The sequence below is a fragment of the Thermobia domestica genome, chromosome 3 (genome assembly GCF_964235325.1).
Source record: "Thermobia domestica chromosome 3, izTheDome1.hap1.1, whole genome shotgun sequence".
Classification (NCBI taxonomy): Eukaryota; Metazoa; Arthropoda; class Insecta; order Zygentoma; family Lepismatidae; genus Thermobia; species Thermobia domestica.
In genome coordinates this window covers 78,359,715-78,381,648 of record NC_137456.1, presented here as the reverse complement: position 1 = coordinate 78,381,648, position 21,934 = coordinate 78,359,715, and the positions used below count along the sequence as shown (strand labels likewise).

At 39.0% G+C, this 21,934-nt stretch overlaps 1 protein-coding gene across 2 annotated transcripts in view; it reads right to left on the bottom strand.

Annotated features, from left to right (window-relative positions):
• Window positions 1-1,034: 1,034 nt before the first annotated feature.
• LOC145681460 (putative inorganic phosphate cotransporter) overlaps window positions 1,035-21,934 on the bottom strand; it is a 184,382-nt gene continuing 163,482 nt past the window's right edge. For both annotated transcript variants that reach the window (XM_081753101.1, XM_081753100.1), the window contains exons 7-10: window positions 9,588-9,720; window positions 5,285-5,538; window positions 4,212-4,359; window positions 1,035-1,197 (exon numbers count right to left, since the gene is read on the bottom strand). In XM_081753101.1, coding sequence (XP_081609227.1) covers window positions 1,154-1,197; window positions 4,212-4,359; window positions 5,285-5,538; window positions 9,588-9,720 — 579 coding nt within the window. In that variant the 3' untranslated portion in view covers window positions 1,035-1,153. The remainder of the gene's footprint in view (window positions 1,198-4,211; window positions 4,360-5,284; window positions 5,539-9,587; window positions 9,721-21,934) is intronic.

Sequence of the window (21,934 nt, the reverse complement as noted above, 5' to 3'; positions counted from 1 at the left end):
TCTTTTACTGAGGTCGTGCCAAGTTATCAGTCCTTGTCCGAGGCTTTTGTGAATATTTCTGAACAAGTGCTTTCTTTTACAGGATGAGGTTGTTAGCCTTACCCAAATGAGTAGGAACCACCCGAAATTAAATAAAATTAAATTTTGAACACAAACTTTACAATAAAGCTAAAAAAAAAAAAGAAGAAAAGAAAAGAAAAGAAAGAAAAGAAAAAAGATACTGTTCGGGTTCAGTAGTATCTGTTACATTCTACACAAGTTTTACAGGTTTGTTTAATTAAATTTTGATATAAGTAACACATTATAGCTTTTTTTTCTGTGATTCTGCTGTGCTTATGCTCTAAAAGTTAAAAATGTACGCTACAAGAGAAAAAGAAACGATAGATTTAGTGAGCAGAAAAAGGGATAGAGGAGAGAATCTCTAGTTGGATTTGTATTTAGCGTCCTTTCCACCGCAGAGGCTATCTGAGACGTGGATCTACAGCTTAACATGGGATCCAACCCACATGACTTTGCACAGAAATCGTGTTTGTTAGAATTACATGAGCAGCCTCATACGTAATCTTCAAGTGTATGACGATATTTCGTTGCCTCTGGATCACAGGTCTGTCCAGCTCACGGAGTCTTGACTGCTTTCGTGTACGGATCACGAAGTTTGTGACCTGTTCTCTCACTGCAATGGTGGATCTAGGCTGGGTGTAACTAGCCCCCCTCCCGAAGTTTTTTGAGTGACAAAAATAATTGAAGCTATTGTTTATATATTTTTGAAAGTTTATAGTAAACTCATGATATAAGTCTTACGTTAATTTACCTTCTAGATCTCCACTGCCTCACTGAATTCATTAATCAATGATCTCTTTTAATCTTAAAAGGACCCATGTAAGATAGTAAATAAAGAATTCGCATTGAGCTTCTTTTAACTGCCATGCAAGAAATAACATTTTCCGTGTTACATGGTTCAACCACCACATACTCTGGTGTGCATGCAGAAATTTCAACAATGGATCGTGAAGCATTAGAAATGAATAACACAGTAATTGTTAACGTATATTTAATTTAGTATAAAACAGAAAAAAAAAAAAAACAATACAAATCTGGATGTTCAAATGCACGAAATCACATGTGATGAAATGAGAAGTTATGACATAGCAGATTAAAATCTCTCCTTCTCGACTTGTAAGGCATTTCCAACTTTATCTGAAATCAGAGAGGACATAATATAAATATAAGCATAAAAATACGGTCTCCAATAACCAAAATTGGATATCTTAACACAAAATACATGGATACTTACATATATTGGATACTTCCAATATATTATATTTCCTTCTTTCTTTAAATAAAATAAAATAAAATAAATAAATAAATACCGTATTTCAGTAAATTTGAAATGAATGTGGTTATCCTAAATATGTTTCAAATCACTTAAAACAAATATGGTTTCCACTAACTTTTTCGGAAACCATTACTCACCCCAAACTTTTTGATTAACTAAGTTGTATATACTGTATGTGGGTATTCACTAATGTTGACCTATATCCATTGTATCGTCTTCTGTGCTATATGCATATGCAAGCGAAGTAAAAAATATTATGTAATTTGCTTGCTTTAAATTTACTCATGCAACACAGACTTTTTATGGCCTGAGTAACTGAAGAATAGCAAAAGGGTAAAAAAATTTCTAGGGTGACGTTCATAAATGCTAAAGTACGGAAGTCCTAAATATTCGAGCACTAATTCTAAATTCTAGGTCTTCTCCACTTTAGGATTTGTGTTGCTAGATAAGTTTTTAGAATTTTTGTGTTTTAGGACTTCTAAGTTCAATAATATTTGTAACTTTCCCACTTTCTTAAAAAAAAATGTTTCTAGTCTTTCGGACTCATGTATTTTAGGATTTTTTATACTCATACAGCTTTGATGAATTTTAGGATTTCTGTATATTCTTAAGATATTCTTGTCTTTTAGGATTTCTGCGTTTTAGGACTAATGAAGCTAGATGATTTTTAGAACTCTTGCACATTGATTGTTTTCTAAACTTCTGTGCTTTAGGACTTGTGCACATAGAACTCAATATACGAGACAAATTAGACATTGCAAAAGACATTGCAACTTTTTTTTTTCTTGCTGATATGTGAGCGGATCACAAACAGCTATGTCGCGTAAAAGCCATACAAGCACAGTGTGTATGCATAATAACAGATGGTTCTGTAATTGCTGGTGCTGGCACAGAGAGCTCTAAAATCAGTTGTACGGTGAGCATTGTGCGAGAGGAAGTAACCCATATTAAGCAGACCGTATCAACATATCCGTTCTCCGAGGGAGAAATGCTAGAGAATGTCACAGTGAATTGGCGGAACCCTTGGGAATCATGTCCTCCCATAACGTACAATAGCATGGTGAGTAGGAAATTTCAGCAAAGACTTGTGACAACAGCGATCAGACGCTGATGATATTGCTTCCCACATCGTTGGCAGCGTGTAGTGAACGTTGCAGGGGACTACTTTGAGGGCCTGTAGACCCAGTTTTGTCATGTCAACTGTAGAACAGGTGCATGTGCTGTGCTCCTACTTACTAAAATATAGTACTTCGTACTTTTGCATCATGAAACCAATATTGTCCTCTACATGACCGTAATAAATATGTGAGGCACAACGTTCGCGTATTATTCCATGTCCACACATGTTGTTTCAACCTTGTTCTTTTATATGTATATCTCACATTTGCCAACCGGGCTGTTATCTGCAAGAAACAAAACAGTTGCAATGACTTTTGCCCCCCACCCTCGTATTAGGTTAATGTAACTGAAATGGTAGTCCTAATTGTCTATAAAACTTGGTTAATCAAAAGGTTTAAGTGCGTAAGTCAATGCCAAAATTTGTTTTTTTTTTTTAAATAATTTTCTGATCCTTTATCTCATAAACGGTTTGAGATAAAACATTAAAATTTTACATAGAATATGGTTTGATACTAGTTAGTGATGCAGCAAAGTTTCGTTTCCCTGTCTACATGGAAAGCGAAATTACGAATGTTCGAAAAATACCTGAGTGGTTTCGTGCAAATAAGATACACGGTGTGCTCCAGCCAGAGAATTTGACTTGGTGCACTGCCATACGCCTTGAAATAAATACAGATAATAAAGGAAGAGGTTTGGTGGTTCAGTAGTAGAGCACTCATCTGTTGTGAAGATGTCCCTGGTTCAATCCCCGAACATGTGAGTTTGTAGTGGACAACGTCGTGTCCCGGTGTTTTCACGAGGTTTTCCTGTTTTCCTTCACATTCTCATTCCATTATTCATGATCATAGACTTTCATTAACCATCTGTTTCTTTTTAGACTAAAGGGTATAACCGTGGGATCACGTTGCATTTAGTCGTGAGAGTTGAGATATTCAGACTCGCTTTATTAGATCACCATTCTCTCTTTGGCCATAGACAATTATAATCAGTGCCATATTTACGTATAACCTAAACAAGCTATGGCGTAGGGCCTCAGTCTCTCCTCCCCCCGCAAGAAAAAAATAAAGAAAAAAATGGTAGTAATGACATTTCAAAATAATGAAAAAAAGCAAATACGATAAAACGCACATACGACAACTGTGTTTTGTATTATGTACTAGTTCATGAATACCACCCCTGTTTTCCAGCTTTGCTTGTATTCGGAGCCTGTTTCTCAGCCCCGCATGTAATCGAACCGTTTTTCAGCCCCGCTTGTAATGGGGTCCCGTTAAACTATCCCCGCTTGTAATAGGGGCACCCTCTTCAATAGCTTAGGGCTCTGTCAAACCTAAATCCGGCACTGATTATATAATACTTGCGTAATCGGCAGTTCAAAACTCGGGAAGAAGTTAAAAAAGCAGTGGCACAATTTTCTGAGTCACAGGATACAAATTCCTACAAAAATGGCATCTATGGACTTGTTCGTAGATGGAAGAAGGTTATAGAAGCGGGTGGAGGCTATTTTCCTGAATAAATATTGTGTAAACCCCCTTGTATGCGCTTGTTTTCTTTTCTATGCTCAAACGGCACGAACTTTTTTGGACACCTGGTAAATAATGCAGAATATTAAGTGAAACATTACAAGTAGCAACTTCCCTTCAGTAAATAAGCACGCTACGCCAATAAAATTTACCCTTATTATGTAGTGGCCTTCAGATTATTCACACTATATACTTATGTCACAATTACAATGACATGTGTAAAAATGAAATGTTACCTGATATTTGTTGTGAGTTATCTTCCTTGACTATTACATTATTCCACGGCTGTACCTCTCCAGATCCACAGAGTATAAAAAATATATCTTCAACGATGAACACACCGGCGGAAATGAACCAAACAATTCTCCATCTGGAGGCATAATCCTGTGCAATAGAAAAATGACAAGAAAAGCTCAAAAATATTCTTGGGACGATGAATCGTTTGAAAAATACCACTTCTCGTTATATTTTACTGTTTTTATTCTAGTGTTCAAGATTAAAACAGGAAATGGTTCTAATTTTTGTCATTTCCGTTTCGAATAGAAGATTAAGAGAGAATATGGTACTTATTCTTACGGTTAGAACACTCAATCGATTCAAAAAACACAGCTACTCGCTACTTCCGGTTGAATAGATGGTTAACAAAGTAATTGGCACCAATTGTTAGGACGCTGACAGTGGCGGATCTAGAAGGTAAAAACTGGAGGGGGGCAGCCAGACCATGCTAGGTATATCACGAATTTACTATAAACTTTAAAAAATATATAAATAATAGGTTAAATTATTTTTGTCACAAAAAAACTGGGGGGGGGGGCTAGGCCTCCCAGCTCCAGGCTAGATCCGCCACTGAACGCTGATTCAATTCCAATATGAAACGAAGTTCGCTTTTTTTTTTTTGTAATAAATACTATTAGTTATTTTTAGATAGAATTACACTAAATAGATATAGAATAAATGACTGCATTTCCTAATTTCTTCCAAATTTACATTTTAGTAACGAGTAGGGCCTACATATACAGTATGTATAACATACATAGCTACAGTTGTGCAATTAGCATATAAACAAAACCGACATCTTTGTTCGAAAGTCAAGATGTACCGTATATATGGGAAACATTATTCAAGGGCATGGTAGGTCAGTTTTTCTTGTCTGCTGCTGACAGTAGCTAGAGCCTAACTCTTCGTAATGGAGGAAACATTTTAGTTATTCACAATCCGCACGTGACCCCTAATGACCTTCTGACTGCTCATAAGAGAATTTTGATTAGTTTTTAAATTTCACTATATGTAACCATTATATTATTCGTACCTCATTTGTTTTAACTCCAGCAACGATTTTCCCTGCTACTGCTGGTCCTGCGATACTCATTAAATTACCAGCACAATTCGTTATGCCCATCATAGTTCCAGCAAAGTTTGGTGATAGGTCAATGTGGTTAACTTGGAAACCAACGTAACTGGCACCATTGAAACCTACAGCGACAGTTAACAGAACCACAGCTGCTGTGCAATTGGTTCCTACGAAGCCAAGACCAATCAGAGCTGCTGCAGGCCCCACATGAGCTAAAAATATAAAAACACACACATGTTATATAAATTAATCTTCAGTCTCTTATGAGTGCAATTTGAAGACATATTAAAGAGATATTTTGAAGATTAGAGAAGTTTGTCCTAACTTGTTTGACCTTTAGGTTCTCACCTCATTCGCTCTCTTTTCCATGTGCGATTTTGTCATCATATTTATTTACAGCACGAAAGTGAAACACAACTAAAGGTATTCTCGTGGAGAGCGCCAATTCTCCTGTTGATATAAGGCTGTTGATCTTGCACACCTAAGGGTACTCAGCTAGATTTCGGCTACGTAGTAAACTATTTTGTTCTTTTTTTTTTTTTTTGCCAAACCGCTCATGCAACTCCTTATCAATCAACTAAAGACCAAAGGAGTTTGTGTTGCCACGACGCTACGTGAGGAGACAAGACATTACACGAGACAGATCTCTTCTTATCAATTCCGGAATTTTTACTTTCCAGTATCCGGAAAATTGAAATGGGAAAATTCCGGAATTCGGAAAAATTCCGGTTTTCGAATAATTGCGATTTCGAGAAAACTCCGCAATTCGGAAAATTTCCGGATTTTTCCGAATTCCGGATTTTTTCCGAAATCCGGAAAGTGAAATTTCCGATTCCGGAAAATAAATTTTCCGAAATCCGGATTCTGGAAAATTTTGGCCAGCCCTACTTCATATACTTTCTGAGACGAGACGATCGTTTTCGAGACGAGACAGCCTCAACTCTTGTTTCATTTCGTTGGTATCCCTAATTTCAATCATGAAAGGAAAATATTTACCAACGTGCTCGATGTCGAGTTAGCTTTCCATAAGTTACTGACACATGTTCAGTTTTCTTGCTAATATGTAACACACACAAACAATCATTTTCATATTGTGAGCTGTATTTGATTCCGCTACAGAGCTCGGATAAAGGCAAGGGCTTGGATAAAAAGGGGTTTTAAAATGTTTTTTTCATGGCCTTTTTGAGTGGGAAATTTTGTTCTTTTTTGAACATTTCAACTTTAATAAAGAAATAACAGTATGTTCCATCTTTTTTTGTTATTATAACAAGAAAAAGCATTTAAATGTCGTATTTTGAAGAAGTTCAGTACGATAAGTTCAGTAACCAAGGACAATCGGTCACTCGTTAGGAAAGAAAAAGGGCAAATCGGTGAACGCAATGGATTTTCTAATTCGAACGAATTGTTTGTGGAGCTATTAGAAAATATTCTATGACAGAAAAAGATTATCCCTGATACTTAAAAAGAGAAAGAGAAAATGGTTGGGACATTGGCTGAGAGCAGGCACGTAGCCAAGGGGGGGGGGGGTCCGGACCCCCCCCCCTTCGAGACCAGAAATGAAAAAATTAAGGAAGGATAAAACAAAATGAAATGACAAAAAGAAGGATCAGCGTTAAAAATTAAAAAGAAAACTACAGGAAGCTTTTGTTTACTTTTTCTTATGAGGAGATTTGTATTACTTGCAATATGGTGGTGAGGTAAGCGAGGTATTTTGGAAGAGTCAGGGAATTTTAAATTTCAAGAAAAGTTATGGAATTCTCAGAATTCCTGCTATTAGTCAGGGAGATTTTAAGCTTTCGAAAGCATAAGTGCCGTTGTGTAACAGCGTGGGCATTTTTAATCATAACTTTTCGTCATCGCATCCTTGCAGTATCAAACATGTTATTTCAAGGACAATTTTCTGTTGCTCCTTTAACCTGTCATTTGGAACCGACAGTAGTTGACGGAATAATAAAAACAAAAAAAATTATGTTGAAAGAAAGTTCTGTTAGCATTTGATTCAACAGAGAAAGGAACGCATATATTGTAAAACTAGTTGAATATACATATGCTTCGCACAGGGGCTGTATTTGGAAGTCAACGCTTGTGGGAGTATCACCATTGATTTCAGCGACCGCGAAAACTATGGATTTGATTCTAATATCGGTCATTTTGGGATATTTTTTATATGCCTCGGTATCGACATCCCGCTGGCTCCCGGCCCGTATACTTGCAAGTCATCGCTAATTGAAGTGTCACCATTGATTTCAGCGACCGCGAAAACTATGGATTTGACACTAATATTGGTCATTTTGGATTAGTTTTATATGTCTTAGTATCTCACCCCCTTCCGGTGACCCCCGGCCCGGAGGCGAATGGCGTGAATTTGGAAGTTAATGCGACTTGAGTTTCACCATTGATTTCAGCGACCGCGAAAATATGAATTCGGCACTAATAGCTCAAGTGGTAGAGCGTTGGCTTCGCATTTGGGAGGTCGTGGTTTCGAATCCCGCTGCCTATCATTCTGACTGAGGTTTTCCTGGGTTTCCCTCAGTCCTACCAGGCAAATGCCGGGATAGCACCTACTAAACAGGCCCTGGCCGACACCTTCCCAAATCCTTTCCATTGTTAATGTTGTTGGATATCCAGTGTAAAATGGCCTCTGAGCTGTATCTGGTGATTGTTAAATAAATAAATAAATATTGATCATTTTCTACTACTTTTACATGTCCCGGTAAACGCCCCCTGAGACCCCCCTGGTTCGAATTTCGACAGAAACGTTTAACTCTGGTCTGGAGCCTGGACCAAGGTATTCGTGACTAAAATTTGGTAACTCTAGGTCAATTTGTCTGGTTCCCTAGCCGGTTCCGGTAAACGCCCCCCTGAGACCCCACTGTTTCGAAATTAAAAAAAAAAACGCTTCGTCTTGATCTGGGGACTGGGCCAACCCCTGACCAAAATTTGGTAACTCCCGGTCCACTCGTCTGGTCCCCAGGCAGCACACAGACAGACAGACAGACAAACACACAAACAAACTCTTCATTTTATTTATATTAAAGGATAGTTTACAAGATAGTATTCAGTATGTACTTTTTATAATAATTGAGGTCATAACGAAAGGAAAATTGTTATATTTGAATAAACAGGAGAAGAACGTAAATATTGCAAAATCTTTTCAATACTTTTTTTTATTATTTTGCTCGAAATTTCTTCATAGTTTGTTATTAAAATACTTGCCAACATATCCTCATTTTATTGTCCTAACAAACCAATATATGTTGATAGTAAAGTAGTTTAGATTGATCGAGCGCCTGGGCCTTCAGAATTTCATGTCCATCCCCCCTCCCCCGCCGTTACGAAATCCTGGCTAAACGAACCAATATATGTTCCAGTAAAATAGTTTAGAGTGATCGAACACCTTTTGTGATGACCACAGTATTTCATGTCACGGACCCCCCCCTTCACGAAATCCTGGCTACGTGCCTGCTGAGAGGGAACTGTAGAAACGCACTAGAGAGTGTGGTGACAGGTAGAAGAGAGAGAGGCGAAGGAGCCTTACAGTGATGGACGGTATCAAAACAGATAAATCGTGCTTGAAGACAGAGGGTCTTATGCAGAGTCGTTCTGACGTCTGATTAATGACCTACTACGGGTTTGACTAACGGATGGTTATCAAAAGTGTATTCAGAGTCGCTGATTAGGACGTAGTAGTTGACGAAGTTAATCACATGTGACTAATTAATCTAGAGCAGAGGGTACCCTTTAGCCACGTTTTAGCTTGTGCGACACATTTCGGATTTCATGTATTTTCATGTTTACAGACTACGCATGCGCACATCTTTTCCTAGTTGCCACATTTATTTTTCTCACCCGATGCATTGAGTTTATATTAGTTAATCATACCCAAATCAACATTTTTAGTTGTATTCAAAGTAGACTCTGAATATCAAAAAATATACCTTCTTTAGTAAAGTTCTAGTATGCCACTAACTAGTCCGTGACTAACCCTTCATTAACGAATTCTCTCTGAATACGGCCCTGAAAGTTTAGCTAAAGACTTCGTATGGAAACTTCTCAGTTAAGGCAAGTGATCTGCCAATAATAGCAGAATTCTTGCGATTATTATTACTATTGTGATTTTATCATAAAACAACGTTACATTTCCTTCAAACACACAAACTTAGTTGGTAATGTTTACGGTAATAGGTTAGTAATGAGGATCATACTTAACGATTCTCGATGTAGGCTATTATTAAAGTTTCTAAATATTAACCTAACTCACCTATAGTATTCCCTATTTTTCTAGAAACTGCAGTAGAGACGATGTGGTTAGTCTTTGCAAAATCAGCTGCAAAGCTCGCTATGAAGCTAAACAGCCACATTGCCAAATATGGATAAGTAGAAAGTGTTCCAGGCTGTAAAACAATTAAGAAAATCTGTTTAATAATAAAAAAAAAGAGGTCCTTTTGAATTAAGACATAATAAGTCCGATGTTGAAAACTCAACTAAGGAAGAAACACACAATCCTTCAGTACTTTATGATCATATTTTCATGGTATTGAGGGATGCCGAAAAATAAAGGAACATTTTTTTCACTTACATATACATAAGAAGAGCTAAATATGTGTTTGAAGTCAGGTTAATTAAACTCTTTACTATATACAGTGAAACCTCTCTTAACGGACACCTCTCAATAACGGACACCTCTATAATACGGACAGAGTTTTTTGTCCCGGCAAATTTATATGTTCTCTTATGGAACAAAACCCTCCCTTTAACGGACACTCTCAGATACGGACGCGGACAGTCCTTTTTTCACCCAAACGTTTCAATAACCTCTTCATAACGGACAGGAATTATTCTCGGTTCAGCGATATATTACAAGAGACAGAAAAGTCTTTTCCCCACAAGTGTATCTATCATAAGTCTAGACCTGGTGAACCATCAAACAGAACAGCTTCAAGCTGAACTTGAAATTCTTCTTTGTTTATGCCCGCAATAAACTGCTTTGTGATGGAAATCCTAGAAAACCTTCATTCAATGAGTAATAACACTCATACAGGCCAGTCGTAAGGCCAAGAATTCTACGCGAAAGATCTTCTCTTCCCTAACAAATTTAGCCCTTTTTCATCTGGGCCTTGCATCTTTCCCGATAGTTTCTTAAATAACAAAATAATGTTTGTTTTACAATAACATTTTCAACTAGCAATGTTTCCTCTCTTACGTTTTTGGAAAAGTAACATTTTTCTTTTACTTACGACACTGGAACAAGTCTGGGTTTGGAGTTTCCCGGCTTTCTTTTCATTTTCACTAAGGGGATATTCTTTGTGATTGGGACTGGGTCAATAAACATATGCACTCCCAATAAACTGCCTTTTCATCCAAAGAACGAATATATTAACATATTCCCCAGTAATAATATTATTTAACAGGATTATATTTCTCCTTCATCCCCCTGCCAGTAATTTAAATGCGTACTAAATAGAATATTTTCATATTGAATTTCACGTATCTACGCTCATACATAATGCATTTACTGTATATTACTGCATACAATTACAATTGTGGGAAATTAAATTTCTGTAACCTCTATGTAACGGACACCTCTCAATAGCGGACAAAAATTCATGTACCATTGGTGTCCGTTATTCAGAGGTTTCACTGTACACAAAAACCTTGAGGTATCTTAAATACGTGTTTGAGCACAAGTAAACTCAAATTTTTACTATGTACACGCAAATTTGGAGAGCCTTAAGTATGGTTTGAGTTGAGATAAATTCAAACCTTTCTTTATGCATACAAAAACTTTAGTAACAAAAGAAACACTGACCAAAGCTTAAACACACACTGTATTTTAAATAATACAATAGAATTTAGACCTTTTTTTTTTTTATAAGAATGACAATATATATGTCTATATCTTCATTTATGTTCTATAGTGTGTAACGGTTTCAGATATGTAACATATCCTTCATCAGACACAATAGAACATAAACCAAAATAATAACTTTTCTCTGCCAATAGCCAGACACGGACTTCTAGCATATGTTGCTATTTTGCCCATGGCTTCTTCTCACTTGTATGGCAGGATGAATATCGAAACAAGTAACACTAGAATTCTGTTCCTGATGATCAGTATTGGGTAAGTTACTTGTAAAAATGTAACGCGTTACAAGTTACTTTACTTTCTTTTAAAATGTATCGCGTTAGTAACGCGTTACTTGCCCCAGAAAAGTAACTGTTACTTTACATCGAAAGTAACGCGTTACTTTTAGGTCCGAAATATTAAATATGTGAAAAAAATATTACTTCAATTTTCCATACTACTATTACTACCGCTATTATTATTATTATTATTATTATTATTATTATTATTATTATTATTATTATTGCACTTCTGAATCGTTTTATGTAAATGCAAGGACAAATTTTTACTTGTTATACGAATATTTTCATATAATGTAACATTGATAAAATGCCTAATGCGTTACTCGTAGAACTGGGCACGAGCGAGTTCGAGCTAATTTTCTTTGAAACTCCATTCGACTAGAAGCATACATTTTTGAGCTTGACCCGAGAACTCGATTCGAAAAATATCCTCTAACTCGACTCGAATTGGGGTCGAGCTTCAAGTCAAGTCGAGCCAAATCCGGTGTGTAATTTCGAGTACTCTCTTCAAGTATATTATGTAGACAATATAATTATTATCAATGACACTACTACTACTACAACTTATTATTATTATTATTATTATTATTATTATTATTATTATTATTATTATTATTATTATTATTATAACAACACTGTATATAAACATGAAAGATAGGTGGTTTGTATTTGAATACTAAAAAACTAGTTGATTGCCAACCTCGGTAATCGTGAAGTCCAGGAGTCAAGGACATTGTTCACGAGATTCTGAATTTGGGTTGAGGGTCTAGGTTTAGTATTCGAGCTCGAGCCAAACACTGTTAAAAGTTATAGGTCACTGGCCAAATATCTTCAAAACTGCTCGGCCCGGGTTTAGAATTGTCAACGACTCGAGTAGCTCGGCTCACAGCTCTTTCACTATCGACCCGAACCGAGAAGTAAACCGAGCCAACAGCTCACCCAACCGACTCGGCTAGAGCTCTCGGCTCAGTTGAGCCGAACCGAGCAGATGGCTCATCCCAACTAAGCCAGTTCGAGTCGATGGCTCACCCCAAGAGAGCCGGCTCGAACCATCTTCTCAGTTGAGCCGAGCGGAGCTGAGCTTGTTATAAAAAATCTCTTGTGGTCTCGCTATTGAGACGACATGAGATACGAGCAGTGTCTCCTCTCGTGAACAACACTAAAAGTATTCCATATTACTGTTTAGCTTACATTTCTCATGGCTTTCGCTTTCCAGTGTAATCAGACCATGATTTCAAGACGAGTTAAAACGAACGAGCCATTTATGAAACTCGACTGGACCCGAAACTCGACGCGAAAAACAATCGGCTCGGAACTCAACTCGAGAATATTACCTTTGACTTAACTTGAAACTCGACTTGAATTCGAGTCGAGTCGAGTTTTATCTTGACTCGTGCTCACCATTATGCGTTAGGAAAAATGGTTGCTTATTATTATTCTGCTAAACTAATTATATAATAATAACAAAGTTATGTAAAATTAAAAATACAGAATATAGAGAAACATTACACTACAACTAACAAAATGAGAACACATGAACTGGTTGTGAATCAAAACTGGCCAATAACTCTAAAATCGATACATGCTTTTTAAAGCTAGTTTCAAATTCTATAATCAACGGGGCTCTAGGATAAGCAAACTGATCTGAAAGAACTCCAACATTACATACCATCAGCAAACAATTTTCTAGTAATAAAGTAGGCCTGCTCATCAGAACAGTTTATTGATATTAACCCCTTACTGTATATCGTTAATTATGGCACCCTAGATGTCGATATATTCCTCCGGAGCAATTCAGACACTTTACTTTTGAATTCTATCCACCAACATCCTCAGCTCTTAAGAAAAAAGTATTGTTTCAAATGTTCGAACGGTAAAATAATTTCGTTCTCCATCTTTATAAAAACAACACCAATCAAAGTAAAATATCATTACACTCCTAGTTCACTCACTGAATGTATTGATTTGGAGCTGTCAAAATCTACGACAAAATCTTCCAGGTGCTTGCAATCAGTACACGTGATTTCCCTGAGGCTGTCCTCATCTTTCAAAAACAGCAAATGACACTACGAACTTATCTGTTTCTCTGTGTGTCGGTGACTGTCGGTCACTGACATACGTAGTTCATGCTCGATTGTTTCATTCTGAGAGATTCACCTACAGGAGAGAACCATTTGTTTCCGAAAAAAATTATATATATATATATATATATATATATATATATATATATATATATATATATATATATATATTGTAGTTACTCATCCGAAATGTAACGCGAAAAAAGTAACGCAAACTAAGTACGTTACTTAAAAATTTGTAACGCGTTATCGTTACAGTTACTTTGAAAAAAATGTAACGCGTTACTAGGAAACGTTACTTAAAAGTAACGCGTTACTTGCGTTACGTTACTTCCCAAGACTGCTGATGATCTTTGAGTGCGTTGCCGATGTTGTGTGATGCCGATGTTTGTGAAATCCTCTTCTTGGCAAGTGGTCCTGTACCTGGGTTGGTGATGTTGTCTTCTGGCGTTGATCTTATTACAATCCGAGGAGAGTACCGAAGCAGGAATCACATGGTATTCAGTTCATAAAACATTGAGTGTGAATTAAGCTAAATGTTGGATGTGTTATTTACTTGTTGCGAATATGTTGATAGTTGTGCATCTAGGTGATGTCAGGTGTAGGTAGAGTGGTTGGAAGCAGGGACGTACGCAGGGGGGGGGGTCACGGGGGTCCTGACCCCCCCCCCGAAATTTTGACCTTTTAAAATTTAGCCTAATTTTAGGGGCTATTTTAGGAATTTTAATAAAAAATACCTTCATATTTAGTTTGGACCCCCCCCGAAATGAATTCCTGGGTACGCTACTGGTTGGAAGTACTTGATGCTGAAATGTTCTTCTTTGTAGTGTTAGTGAGAGTGAGATTAGTGCAGTTAATGTGAAGGTTGCCTTTGGTTGTGGTGAGGATATTAAGTTGCTTACAGAAGATCTGGCGGGTGACTTTTGCGATGGTTTGGTGAAGGGTTTTCTGTTTCTGGGAGTCGGTGATTGTAGATAGGATGGATGCTGCCCATATGAGAATGCATTTAGTGGCGTTGTCAATGGCTTCGGAGATCTTGGCATCTATTTCTGCGTTGTGGATTTCTGATTCAGATGATTCTGTTTCCTCTTGTTTTCCTGTTTGGAAATTCAAACTGGTTGAGAAGGTTGCGTATGGTCTGTCTGAGTGGGTTTTTGCGAGGCCTCTGAGGACAGTCACTGTTACCCGTTTGATGTCCGATTCTTTTGCAGGTGGCACAGAACCATCGGTCGATTGGTTTGTTGCAGGGCGTGCTGTGGCTCTCTCCACATCGGAAGCAAACTCTGGGACGTGTGCAGGTCTGGGTGCGATGGTCGTAGCCGTAACAGTTATAACATGGTGTGGGTCTTGCTGTGGAACGTGAAGCTTCTCCCTTATACAAGTTGTCATGAATACAAATGCCGTCAGCAATGAGTTTGTTGACCGTGGCAAAACTGGTTGTGAAGAGCTGGATCAGGGGGAGTGGCCCTGTAGAATTCTTGATTCGAGTGATATTGCAGAAGTTCACATTTTTCTTGTCAAGATCATCTTCAATGGTTGTGATATCCATGTTCACGTCAACGCCCTTGATCACACATGTATAGGTATGTCTTCTATTATTTGTGTTTGATTACTGTCCGAGAGGAGGTAACTTGCCATCAGCTCTGTCTATGTCTTCTTGGGTAGAGATGGTGGTTAGTCTGACTTTCGGTCCAAAATCTCGTAGTGAGAACTTCTTAGTGAATGCTTCGATGGCTTCCTGTGTTTGAATAATGATATGAAAGCCTTCTCCGTTGTGTGTTGGTCGGCCACGCAGATATCAACGGTATTCTGGTATGCCATCCTTGATATGATTGAAGAAAACATCTGGTTCATAAAAATGGGCAGCAAGGTTTAGTGAGGACATAATGAAAACTGGGTAAGGCGGGAGATTGAGTAAGAATGTAAATGACGATACAGACATATATATTGTCATTCTTATGAAAAAGTCTAAATTCTATTGGCTGAAACCTTTATCCAATCCCGTAGGTCTCCGTGTTCACTTTCCAACGAATCATGTTCCGCCATTTTTGGTCTTTATAAGGGCCTTTTTCAATTTTCATATTGTCTACGCTATCCAAAATTCTCGAGTCGAGTCGAGTGATCGTCTTTTTACCATCTCATAGGAGACAGAAGGATATTCTAGCTTCAGCTACTTCATCCAGTGTTAAGCATTGATAAATGTATGTGGAAAATTGGTAGAAGTGATGATGAGCGCAACAACTGGTCGAAACAAGCCTTAACAAGTTGACTTCTGTTCTTGGATCTTCTGCTGTGTGTGATGCCGAAGTGGAGCGAAGCCGATGTATAAGATCTTCCATCAGGTAAGATGGTCCTGTACGTGGTCCTGTACCAGGCTGGTGTAGAATCTTCTTATATCATTGTTTTGAGCTGCTGATCTTGGCTATCTTCGTCTCGTTTTGAATATCCGAGGAGAGTGCCGAAGAAGGAAGCTTAAGGTATTGAGTACAAAAACATTGGTTGTGTATTGGTGTGATTCGATGAGTATGTGATTATTCAATATTTGAGTGTGTTTGGGATGATGATTTTATGTTATGTGAGATGAGTTTATTGTGGTATTCTTCTGTATCAATGGGAATAGGTTTTTGTGAGTGAAGTAGATATTACCATGTGTGGTTGTAAAAATATTTAGTTGTTTTCGGAATATTTGTTGAGTGGCTTTGGAAATGGTCTGGTGAAGTGTTTTTTTGTTTCGGGGGGTCGGTAACTATTGCGAGTATAGAACCTACCCATTTCATGATGGAATTTGTGGCCTGTTCTATTGTTTCATGGATTTTGTCTTGAAGATCTGAACTTTGAATGGTCGGTTGTGAATTTGGTTCTGCTGCTTCTTCGTCTTCTTGAATTGTGGGAGTCTGGTTGTGAGCCTTACAAGGGCCGGTTTCTGGAAGTGCTGAAAAATCAGTTGTATTTAGAATGTTTGGGATGATCTGTCTTCTTTCTGTGTAATGAGGCCTTTTGGGGCAGTCACTACTTCCTGTGCGGTGTCCAATTGTCTTGCAAGTAGCACAGAACCATCTATTGATTGGTCTTCCACAAGGTGAGCTGTGACTTTCGCCACAACGAAAGCATACTCTAGTCCGAGTACAAACGTGGGTTGGATGGTCGTAATTGTAGCAATTAAAACATTGTGTAGGTCTTGCTGCTGATCTGGATGCCTCTACTCGATGCTTCATGTTGTTGATATAGATACCATTCGCAATTAAGCTGCTAATGGTTTCTGCATTGGTGGAAAAAATCCTTATTAGTGGGAGTGAACCAGCAGAGTTTCGAATTCTTGTTATTTTGCAAAAATCAAGTTCACTGGCTATGAATGCTTCTTTAAGCTCTTGAATAGTAAAGTCGACATCTACACCTTTTATAACACATGTATAAGTATGTCTACTATTTTTATTGTGTTGGGTATTCTTAGATGATGGTAAGAGTCCGTTCGCCTTCTTAATGTCTTCGGGAGTCAGTATGGTTGTCATTCTGGTTTTAGGGCCAAAATCAGTCGGTTTAAACTGGTTGTGAAATGCCTCAAGGGTCTCCTGGTTTTCAATGAGTATGTGAAATCCTCCGTTAATGGTTGGACAGCCTCGGAAACCACTTTTAAATCCTGGTAGGCTATCCATTATATAGTGAAAGAAGGCATTGGGTTCATAGAAATGGGCGACTAGGTTTGTGAATACATAATGTTTTAGAATTGATAGTTTTTCTTTGTTGGTGGTTGAGGTGTCAGAGTTCTTCTCTGTATTTGTGTTGGTGGGTGAGGTGTCAGAGTTCTTCTCTGTATTTGTGTTGGTGAGTGGGATGTCAGAGTTCTTCTCTGTTTCTGTAGACTGTTGTGAATCAGTATCTTCTTGAGGTGTGAAATTGTCTAGTGCGGTAGTGATAGTCTTCCGTGATCGTTTACGCACCATTATGTTAGAGTAAAGTATGACTGCTTACGCTGGGCACTCTTGTCACTTCTCTCGGAAAGATGTCCAAAATTCTCTGCAATAATTCATTAATAGGTAATCCTCCTATTAAAATGGCGGAACGTGATTAGTTGGAAAGTGAATACAGGGACCTACGGGATTGGCTGAAGGCTTCATAAATAGAATTTAGACTTTTCTCACAAGAATGACTATATATATATGTCCACCTCCTGAAGAAACGAAGGCAGATAGAAACATGAAACCTTTTGGAACCTTCAAGGGACATAAAAGGCAACATTATGCTGAGAAGGAGAATCCCCCACAAGGGGGCTAAAGGGAGTTACTGGGGGTAACTCAAAAATTGTAAATAGCAACCCCCATCGTGTGGTGCCTCGTTTGAAAGGTAATCACGAGTAAAGACCACTTGTAAAAATTGTAAGTCGCTAGCATGTCCGTAGCCAACATGGCGGCCATCCGTAAAGGACGGTCGAAGTGCGTTCAACGAATAACACTAAAGCTCGTCTCCAGAAGAAACGAAGGCAGATAGAAACATGAAACCTTTTGGAACCTTCAAGGAACTTAAAAGGCAACATTATGCTGAGAAGGAGAATCCCCCACAAGGGGGGCTAAAGGGGGTTACTGGGGATAACTCAAAAATTGTAAATAGCAACCCCCATCGTGTGGTGCCTCGTTTGAAAGGTAATCACGAGTAAAGACAACTTGTAAAAATTGTAAGTCGCTAGCATGTCCGTAGCCAACATGGCGGCCATCCGTAAAGGACGGTCGAAGTGCGTTCAACGAATAACACTAAAGCTCGTCTCCAGAAGAAACGAAGGCAGATAGAAACATGAAACCTTTTGGAACCTTCAAGGAACTTAAAAGGCAACATTATGCTGAGAAGGAGAATCCCCCACAAGGGGGGCTAAAGGGGTTACTGGGGATAACTCATAAATTTTTAATAGCAATCCCCATCGTGTGGTACCTCGCTGGAAAAGTAATCGCGTAGAGACCAGACCGTGTCCACAACAAACTCTAAAGTCTAACGTAGGTCTAGTTCGGAACGAATGCACAATACACATACCACACAACTAGCACTATAACAGTATTGCAAATACAAAACATGCAAATTGAACTGAAACCGATAGAAAAGAGAGTACTATAATATTATTGAAAAATCTGAACCCTCCAAGGCTCGAACCCCGGACCGCACGTGTACTGAACCAACACTTTACCATTGCGCTACTGTCGAACTGCTACTCTTACGGACGAGGAGATGTAGTTCATGACGACGAGTTGCCCGTGGTGGGGCTTTGGTGTTGGACAAACGTACTTTAGCAAAGCTACTCTGTTTACTCGTGCACCACTATCAGATGTGCTTTTCCGACCAACAGTGCGCTACATTACAACCCGGAACAGTAGGTCTGAAGGACGTAGACGTGTGTTTGTGCTGGTGCGTTTGACCATCCTACATTGCATACATAATGTGGTCTCTTGAACAGAGAATTGAAATTGTGTTACTCTTTGGTGCTACGAATCGTTCGTACAGTGCAACAGCACGGTTGTTCAATGAACAAAATGTGCGCAACCCAATTAGTGTTTCTTCTGTACGCCATTTATTAATCAAATTCTTTACGACAGGCAGTGTGACCAATGCCCCAAAGTCTCGAAACCCTAGTGTTGCTACGGAAGAAACACAAATACAAGTGTTGGCGGAGCTGAATGTGCATCCTCAACAGTCCATAACAACTGTGGGTCAAACGTGTGGTATGTCACGCACAACGACATACAGAATCTAAAAAAAACATACCTTCCATCCATACAAACTACATATGGTCCAGGAGTTAAGTGAACATGATCCTGATATGCGTATCGAGTTTTGTGAGCAGATGTGTGACACATTGGCACGTGGGACCATTGTGCTGACAAACGTGTGTTTCAGCGATGAGAGTACGTTCTACTTGAATGGCAAGGTCAACAGGCATAACTGCCGATATTGGTGTGACACAAACCCTCATGTATTTCGTGAAGGCAACACTCAACACCCAGAGTCGCTGAATGTCTGGGCGGGTATCTTAGGTAATCACATAATCGGGCCCCTCTTCATCGATGGAATATTAACGGGTGAGAAGTACCTGGCGCTGTTGCAAGACTTTATTGCACCGTTGATGTCGAGGCAATGGAAGAGAATCCGCAAGAATTTGGAGAGATTCCGCCCGTTTTTCAGAATGACGGCTGTCCTGCCCATTTTCACCGCCTTGTACGTGACTATTTTATTTTTATTTTATTTTATTTTATTTATTTATTTAAAGAAGAAAATTAATATATTGGATGTATCCAATATATTAAAGAATATACATAAAAATACATAAACATATTAAATTATAAAGTAACAATATACAAAATATTTAGATAGTGAGTTTCCGCGACGATGGATTGGTCGTCGCGGCACCATTGAATGGCCAGCCCGTTCGCCAGACCTTGCTCCACCCGACTTTTTTCTCTGGGGCTATTTGAAGACTATAGTGTTCCGCACGCAGCCGAACAACATTGCGGAGTTGCGCCAACGCATAGTTGATGCCTGTCATTCTATACCGGTAATGACTTTTACCTGTGTTCGAGAGGAGTTCGTCCAACGTTTACATTACTGCCAGGAAGTGGACGGTGCACACTTCGAGCATCTCCTGCATTAATGAGGTATGTTCCAAATCATACTATGTTACTCTCTGCTTACAGGTTTGCAATGTTTCTTCGACCGTCCTTTACGGATGGCCGCCATGTTGGCTACGGACATGCTAGCGACTTACAATTTTCACAAGTGGTCTTTACTCGTGATTACCTTTCAAACGAGGTACCACACGATGGGCGTTGCTATTTAAAATTTCTGAGTTGTGGGGACGACTTCTTCTCAGCATAATGTTGCCTTTTAAGTTCCTTGAAGGTTCCAAAAGGTTTCATGTTTCTATCTGCCTTCGTTTCTTCAGGAGGTGGACCTTAGTGTTATTCGTGGAACGCACTGTATATGTCTGTATCTTCATTTATGTCATTCTGAGTAAGATACCGAGGGGAGACGTATGTTATACCGCTTCACTCCGCCCAACAAGAAGAAAACCAACAAACAGTGGCACGAACAAAAACAGGCTTCTGCCCATAAATTAAAGAACAAAGACAGTGTCAAGTGAGTGTGGTTGCGACTCGCGCACACACTGAAGAAGATAGTGCGAGTGTTGAAAGTCGTCGATTCGTGCCGCCGTCGACAATTCAGCTCCAAGTGCTACCGACTATAGAGGCCCTGTCACTCGCCCCATTGTGCGCTTCTCGTGAAAAAGAGAGAAAGATCGAGCCGTGGAGGCCCCTTGGATAACTAAGATTCGCACTGGTATCCTTGTTGTACAGCCTTTGGCGACAGCCGCTGGTGTAGATCTCTTCTCCCCTTCCTCGGAAACACACAGCCCCCGCACACACACACACACACACACACACACACACACACACACACACACACACACACACACAGATTGGTCCTTTTTAGGACCACACCACATCACCCACAAGAAATAGAATCCAGAAAATCCACTCACACCTACACAATCATGGGTAGAGGTCAAAAGAAACCAAAGCAGAACCCCATCAAATCCAGAACCACCCCCACCAATAGAAGAAATAAATGCGCACGGAGAACATCGCTTTAACGAAGAATTCACCAGAAGTACACCCAATCCCAATGAGACAGACTCGGCCCTTCTGCCCAATCGCAATGAGACAGAGAATACATCAACGCCCTTCTGCAGGATATATACCCTGGAAAAGTAAACTACACATTCGAAGAATTGAGTCAAATAGCAAACGACATCCAGCAAATAGTTGAGAGAGAAACCAAAACAATAATAGGGTTCACAACCAAACTAACCACAACAACGGACTGCGGTACACCATGCATACACCTCTCATTCGAAGATCCTGAAGACTCGTTACTCTTTCACCAAACATTCAATCCAGAATGTTTTAAAGACTACAGCGAACACACGTCCTTCCAATGGGACAAGGAGGACCTCACAATAGATACTGTCCCAAAGAAGAACACTCACACCTCACAACCACCACACATTCATGAAAAGCCAACCACAAAGAATACCAAGAAAAACACTCCAGAGAAGAACACAAATGCAAGAAACCCGAAGAAGAACTCTCGCCACGCCATCACACAAAACACACATTACAAGACAGCAGCAAACCACACACAAAAGAAGAACTCGGGCCAAAACAACATACTCCCAGCAAGAAACACAACATGCAAGAAACAGCGGAAACACACCCCTACCTTCACATGCATAATAAAAGGCGTAGACTTGAAATTCAGCATAGAAGAAATAAAAGACGAACTGCAGAAACAAAACATCGAGTTCACAAACGCACTCAGAATGCAAGGAAAAGAGGGCCCCATT